The sequence below is a fragment of the Triticum dicoccoides genome, chromosome 4B (genome assembly GCF_002162155.2).
Source record: "Triticum dicoccoides isolate Atlit2015 ecotype Zavitan chromosome 4B, WEW_v2.0, whole genome shotgun sequence".
Taxonomy (NCBI): Eukaryota; Viridiplantae; Streptophyta; class Magnoliopsida; order Poales; family Poaceae; genus Triticum; species Triticum dicoccoides.
Window position 1 is genome coordinate 247,497,999 of NC_041387.1, and position 8,157 is coordinate 247,506,155.

An 8,157-nucleotide genomic window follows, 5' to 3' on the forward strand; every position below is an offset into this window, starting at 1 on the left:
TGAAACTACAATCAAATTACACTGAAAAATCCACTAAAATTACACTGGAATTAAATGGGTACACTGCACTGTAAAGTTAGAATAAATTACGCTGAAACTACAATCAAATTACACTGAAAAATCCACTTAAATTACACTGGAATTAAAATGGGTACACTGCACTGTAAAGTTAAAATAAATTACAATGAAACTACAAATCAAATTACACTATAAAATCCACTAAAATTACACTGGAATTAAATGGGTACACTGCACTATAAAGTTAGAATAAGTTACACTGAAACTACAACCGAATTACACAGGAAAATCCACTAAAATTACACTGGAATTAAAATGGGTACACTGCACTGTAAAGTTAAAATAAATTACACTGAAACTACAAATCAAATTACACTGTAAAATCCACTAAAATTACACTGGAATTAAATGGGTACACTGCACTGTAAAGTTAGAATAAGTTACACTGAAACTACAAACAAATTACACTGGAAAATCCACTAAAATTACACTGGAATTAAATGGGTACAATGCACTGTAAAGTTAGGATGAACTACACTGTAAAATCCACCAAAATTACACTGGAATTAAATAAGTAAATTACACTTAAAAGTACGAAATGCTGGGATGAACTACACTGTGAGAAAATCCACTCAAATTACACATAAAATCTGGGACAGGTTATGCTGCAAGACTGAGACAAATTACATTACAATGCAACAAATGAGATAAAATCACAGTGGAATTAAAACGGCTAAAATACACTTAAAGTCTGTAAATCTGAGATGAATTACACAGTAAAACTGACATAAAGTTACCATGAAAATCTGGGAAAATTACACATAAAACTACACTGCAATTACAATAAAAAATCACCCTAGAAATTCAGGGTTAATTACACTATACAAACTGGGAGAAATTACCCCTGTAAGACTACAAAACTGATATTACACTGGAAGTCTGTGACGACACTGAAAAGGTCTGATCAAACAATTGACAACACTGAAAAGGGCCGAGCCAAAAGTACACAGAAATTAAACTTAAAATTCATTCCTGCTAGAAGAAAAACAAACACGGTACAAAGGAGAACTACACCTCCAACAACAAATCAGGAGCCTAATTCATTTGAATACAAAAAAAGAGCTTGACACGAGCACCTAGCATCTACCAGTACATGAGCAAGGGCAAGAGCAGGAAAACACGCAGAAGCATCAGGGAGCATCCCGACACGAGCAGGAACGAGCTAGACATCTACCAGTACATCTACAACATCCCGCATGCTACAACTACAGACATCCGCCAAGCTACATCTACAGAATCCCCATCAGCTACAGGAACATGAGCAGCTACAAGTACATGAGCACCTACAGATCGCCCTCTCACCTACAGGAACATGAGCACCTACAGGAACATCTACAGAAACATCTACAGAATCCCTCGCGCCTACAGGAACACGAGTACCTACAGGAACATCTACAGATCGCCCTCTCATCTACATGAACAGCTACATCTCCACAGACAAAAGGGGGACAAAGCCGCTGCATCTACAAACTACAACAGTACAAACAGCAGCGCGCGCGGGACGACCACAACAACCAGAAGCCTAGCAATCTAGCGGCTGCACCACATGCGCGAGAGGGCGACATGAACTGACCTAGATCTGGGACGAACAAGAGCAGAACAACACAAGCGCGCGACGGGGAGAGAGAGAGAGAGAGGAACAACCAACCGCGACACCGGGGAGCGAAGGGGAAGGGGAGAGAAATCAAGCTCGAGTGGGGGAAGGTCTCGAAATCGCCATGGACGGGGAGAATCGCCTCCTGCTCCGCCGCTCGAGCTCCCCCTCAGCCTTATCCAAACAGAGAGGACGAAATGAAAAGGGAGGAAAGGCACGCTACCCCAAATTCAAACGAGACAAAAATCAGAGCCGGCCGGGCGCGGCGATAACGGGCACAGAGAAAACCGCACAACACAAAAAAACCGGACCCGGCAACAAGACCAGCACGAATCTCCGCGCAAGAACGGACGGACAACGACTTGAATGTTGGCGAATTGCAAAACAGTCAGCTGTAAAATAGCAAAACCGTAAAACAAAGATATCAATCTAATTTAGAAAGGAAGGAATACACTTGATACTGAATAGAAATCTAACTCACAGTAGAAATCTATTTAAAATCAGAGTAGTTATCAGGTAAGCAATACATAAGGTGGAGCTGTGGGCTGATATAGGAAGGAATATACTTGAGACCGAATAATTTAGAAACAGAGTAGTTATTGGGTAAGCAGTACAGAAGTGAGCTGTGGGCTAATTTGGTACGAGGCGAATACAGGAGGGGTAGTGAATTAGGAAAGTTCATAGGTAGTAGACAGCAGCATGGTTTCATTTGCTGGTGAACACGAAAAATACAAGGTCTGCCGCTGCTTTTTTTATGGGTACCTGCTGGAGCTAATGGCAGAAATGTTGCAGGGTGAGGATTGGAGCAGCGGCGTCTTGCTGGACATCGTGCCCCTCGCGTGTGACTGCGTTCGAGAAATCAGTAAGAGGTTTTGTAGAGAACCCTACAGAAAATATCATTGTGCCGGCCATTGGGACAAGTTTTGATTCGCTCTGGGAGGCGTATGACTTCTACAACCTATATTCATGAGAGAAAGGGTTTGGAATAAGATAGGGCAAGAGCAGGTTTAATGTTGAGAGGACTAAATGCATGCAGGAGATTGTCCGTGGGTGTTTGGTAAGCACGAACCTTATATAGATACTAGATAGTTCATCAGTTCCTGTTTGTTTTTACTACTGTTGATAGTGTTGCTGAAGTCTTGGCTGTTCTGAGATTTAGTGTGACCACTGTGCAGGGTAAAGCAGGAGTCGAGAACATCAGGTCATGTCGCTGCAAGTGTCTCGTGCTCATAAGACGAGGACAATTGATGGTACATTGCAGAGCACAGGGAGAGCCGCAAGCGCAACCACTTGTTGTCGCCACATTTCGGAGAGACGATTCACTGTCCATCCCATAAGCACATTGATGTTTACAGTCAGACACAAAACTTGCATCACAAAACATACGGAGGAAGAGCGTACGGAAAAATGGTGTGGTTTATCATACGAGGTGACAATGTTGGACGGCTGTGAAGTGTTTGAGTGAGAAGGCGGTCAGTTTGCACACGTGGGGCTGCATGTCTTGAAGGTAAAGATGATATGCAGAATTTATTCCTTTTGGATCTGTGTTGTCGGCGGGAGCTTCATTCAGGCCACTAGTCAAGCAACAAGCACCGGGAGGACTACAGTGATGTGATGAAGGACTGGGAGGGCTTGGTCATATTCTCTGCATGTGCTAACTTGAAGTGGTGCGAGGAGGTTTTGAAGAAGCCAAATCGTGTGCTGTTCTAAGTCGAATTACCTTACTTGCTGATCGCTATACCGGGTCTTTGCTGCATGAAACTGATTTTTCTATAATATGGCAGTCAAATCAGAGACATCAAGGACATCATGCCTGACACAATAATGAAGTAGCCCATGAAGTTGCTAGCTGTGCAAAGGAGTCGAGGAGATATGTATCTCCAAGCAGGGCTTGCCAGAGAGGAGAACATGTCAGGTGATACCGTCTTTCTGGTGATACAATGCTCGGATGCATCCTGGACTGCTGGACCACTAGATTGTGTTCGAATGGATGTGATGAATGCACACTTGATGGACAGTTCCTCCACCATGAAATATACAGAACACACCCTGGATCATGTTCTTCATTGAGAGTGAGGCCCTTTCCTACTACTAGTATAACCAGCGTCAAGTTTCATTGGCTGTCAAAAATAAGGGCTCTGTTTCACTTTGTGAAGACACTCAAACCAAATATTCCTCTTGCTATTTTTCCATCTCCATATGAAACTATGAACATATTTTATTTTTCCTAGTGCTAAAGTTTGAACAAGATAAATCCACTAGTTTTTTTGGTACTTTGTACTTGGATACTAACAAACTGTTTGGTATGTTAATTCCATAAACTAATTTTAGAAATATTATCAGGGTGTTTTTGTTATATTTCGCATTGGAGGAGCTCCAGTCACGTGTGCCTTCATTATGATCTTGGAGCATTGTATCATCAGAGAGGTCGTATCACCTGATATGTTCTCAAGAGGAGAGTTATGCAGACCCATTGTAATGATTGTAACCCGCCCCTTGATAATATTTAAGTTCTCATTTTTTTCTGAAAAATGGAATGAACATTGTGCTTTGCTCCTTGATTCAGTAGCTTGCATCGGTGTATGTTTTGGGTGCAAATTGCCCAGTATTATTTTCGTAATCTTTCTGGTCCTGATGTGTGAGGGTTATACTTTGTGACAATTTGGATTAAGTTTGACAATTTAAACTAAGGGAGGAACTTTAGGCTTGTGCAGCGAAGAGGAAACCTTGTAAAGGAAGAAGGATGGCTGGGGTTGGAAATCAGTGGTCTGGCATTAATGAAATGGCTCACCACGTTCTGAAAAACGGTCCAGTGTGTGACAGGATTATGGACCGGACATTACCTAACGGGAACAGCTGCATTAAATGCCTGACGAAAGTGGGCCATGTGACAGAAAGTGGATCAGAATACAATTCAATATATCGAGTGGAAGACGAGTAAATTGCGGAAGGTAGGACACATTTCATTCACTCAATCTACGCAAACTAAAACGGTCTACACATTGGTCAATGAATGGAAATCACAATGACCAGCCTGGTCCACGTACGCAGACTTCATGTGGCCTATTGACATTTTTTTGCCGCTTTGTTTTAAGAAATGAAGTAGAGAAAAAGCGCTCTGTCTATTCATGGCTATGCGCTTTTTATTTTTTTCCACTTTCCTAACGCCCTCTTCAAGTCATCATCGTTGGTATGGGTTCCATTATCGGTTGTGTTGACCAGCTGCTTGCCTGCACCAATTTCCAACAAACATATTTATTCGCGGGATAAATGTAATAGTGTTACAGTGCGTTAATACAAATTTAGATATACGGGTTCAAACCGATGCAACCAACTAGCGGTGCTACCTACCAATTAATATTAGCTAGATTACGAGCAAATTTATTTTTATTACGCTCAATTTTCAATGAAACAAACCCATGCAGATCGAGGAACTTCTTCATCTTCACAATAAGATGTCCACTACGGAACAAAGTTATGTTGCCTCGCCGTAATTGCTCTTTTGCTTGTGAGCTTTTTGAGGCTCCCTGCCATATGGATATACATGATCAAGAAGAGTTCAGAAAAGCCATCTCAGTTTTTCCAGAAAATTAAAAGTATTTTTTGCCATTTGAAATGTGGTTAGGGCTGGTACAATGCGGCGCTAGGAATAAAATCCTGGCAGTTTTTGCATCGTGTCGGCTACTTTCCTGGCATCGACACGTAGCCTAGAGTCTGACATTGAAAAAAGTATACACAATGTAACTGCTAGGGCCGTATGATTGTGCATGTTAATTTGCTCAGGATTTTAAACCTCTTGTTGGTGTCGGCCTTAGAGTGATGTTTTTAACCTTTTCATCTGTTGGTCATTAGCTACAAACCCGGGCATGGGCAGCCCGACCCGAAAAACACGGCCCGGGCCGGGCTCGGGCTTTGTTTTGCAGCCCGAAAGATAGTTCGGGCCGGGCTCGGGCTTTGTTTTGCAGCCCGAAAGATAGTTCGGGCCGGGCTCGGGCTTCATTTTTTTTATATTTCGGGCCGGGCTTGCACGTGCGCGTACAAAAAAACAGCATTCGGGCTTCGGGCTTTCGGGCTTCGGGCTTGATTTCGGACCGAGCTCGGGCTTGAAAATATGGAGTATTTCGGGCTTCGGGCCGGGCTCGGGCTTGAGAAATGAAGGTCGGGCTTTTACAAGCCCGGCCCGAAACCCGGCCCGGCCCGACGTCTGCCCAGGTTTAATTAGCTATTAACAATATCCATTTATGAAAAGTAATTCCACATGAGTTTGTCGGCTAATGCTAACCTACATAGGTAGTGTGTTATGTGGTGGATCAACGCATCATGTCGGGATTGATCACATTTGAGTGCATTGTGATCACGTAGATATCATAACTATCGTGGACAAGGGTAGAGAGAGGATAAGCTACGAAACGGCAAGGGCGTCTGATATTGATTTTCACCCGTTGCAACACACGGGCTTTTTTGCTAGCAATAATAAAGCACGGATTGACTCCGTGGGTTCATCATCACAATACGCTTCTTTCCGTGAATTTACGTTTTCAGTTTTTTGGGCAAAAGAAACAATCAGCCCCAATCGGAAAATAAATTCCCACGCAGCCTTTTCCCGTCCTTACTTCGACATGAACTCTGCTCAAGCAAGCCCCGTGGTTTCCGACATGGACTCTTTACCCGTTCCACAAGCCGAAGGTACATACAGAAAGGACACGGGTCCCTCAATGGAATCCCCAAATCAGATCGGATCCAACAGTCCTTCGCACGGGACCTGCTCCGTTCTGTGCGATGTCGCCTGCCGGGTTCGACGGCGTGGGCTGGGGCGCTGCGCTTCTGCAGATCATCTTTCCAATTGTGCGTCTGATTTGCCGCCTCCCATCAATGTCCACGGCTCTGTGATCTTCCTTGTTCTCTCCTGGCGCACACTGTGGGTCTACCCTGCTATCTACCGGCTCCTCATACAACAGCGATGGAGAATCTAAGAGCCTTTGTGGAGACAATCGCATCAGCTCAGCTACGGCCAACGTTTCTCCTCTCTATGTTTCTTTGCACGCCTCATCTAGCGATCCTGACTCGGGCGGCATTTGCTCTCACCGGTAGCGCGGGGCGCTCTCGATGGCGTTGCAAGTGTTGGAATTGACGCCCTTGTGACTGCCAGTTTCTGGTCGCGATGCACGAGTATCTGTACATGCTGGGTGGGATCAACGAGGAGCCAGACCGCCCCATCCATGCTACCGCCAGGGCCGACGTGCGGCTTCAAGTGCCCATTGAAATTTGATCTTGGCAGATTCCTTCTAGAGTTGTGATCCTGGAGGCCAGCGGAGTGCATGGGACGAACATGGAGTGACCAGCAGCGACACTTTGATTGGGCAGATGGATTCCGCTGCGGCGGAGTTAGAGGTAAGTACCCTTGCTGGATTCATCTTCATGGTACATGCATGCGGCGATAGATGTGTCGATCTGACTCTCTCCGTGCCATGCTATGCTAATTAAATCATTGATTGTTACATTGTTCTGCTATGATTTGCATGGCTACATGATGGAATAGATACGAATGGGAGAATACGTAGCTATGATGACTCAACAAGATCGTGGCATGGGGCAATGGATGGTCGCAGTCAAAGTCCAACGAACTCCTCCTGTACGATGTGAGACATCGGTTGCATCCGCGCCGAATCTTCCAATCTCGCTGATCCATTGAGTTTCGGAAACACCATGCATACGTGCTCCATCCAAGGTACACCATCGTCCAGTTCTATCCATCAGTTTTGCACTTTAAACTAATGACATCGTGGTGCAAGGAAGATACGTACAATACAATATCAATGATGCAAACATATAGGATTGATCGCAAAGGATTGCGTTAAGAACAGAGAAACTATCCATTATAATGATGGATGGCTATCAGGGAAAGAAACAACAATTTTTTCTTCAGTGTAGTTGCATGGCTAGCATAATACGATAGTTATTTAGTTTTTTTACAATGTGGTTCATTCGACTCATGTTGAATTTGTGGTAGTGTAGATTAAATTTGTCTCATTATTTATTTGATTTCATAAGCTTTTTAACATTTGCATATCGTGGGACGAATACTGGGGATAATATGTTTTTAATTATCAGTTTGGCTCTTAATGTGCTATACTAGCACATGGAGTATGTTTGTGCGTTGCAACGGGGATTTTTTTTGATGTGACCACTAATGCATGCATCAGTGTTGATTTATCCTCTAATGTGTGCATCAAGCATGGCATGACAACATCCGCAAAAGCAGGAAGGCACATGGCCAGCTAGAACTAAATATCATGATTTAATCTTCATTAAATGCGATGCATGCATGCATGACCACCAATTAAGTAGAAATGGTTACATGTATTGGAGAATTTCCTTTGAACCTTTGCATGCAACAAATTTATGCAGCTCGAAATCCAAATAGGTGAGGAAGAGAAATGAAAATAGGACTAACAAACCAAAAAAATATATATAATGAGACAAGC

The 8,157-nt window shown here is 43.5% G+C and overlaps 1 protein-coding gene across 1 annotated transcript in view; it reads right to left on the reverse strand.

The window, feature by feature from the left end:
* The window catches only part of LOC119292641, a 24,086-nt gene that overhangs the window by 4,126 nt on the left and 11,803 nt on the right, over positions 1-8,157 (reverse strand). Inside the window, exon 2 of the mRNA XM_037571407.1 lies at positions 1,292-1,380. Coding sequence (XP_037427304.1) covers positions 1,292-1,380 — 89 coding nt within the window. The remainder of the gene's footprint in view (positions 1-1,291; positions 1,381-8,157) is intronic.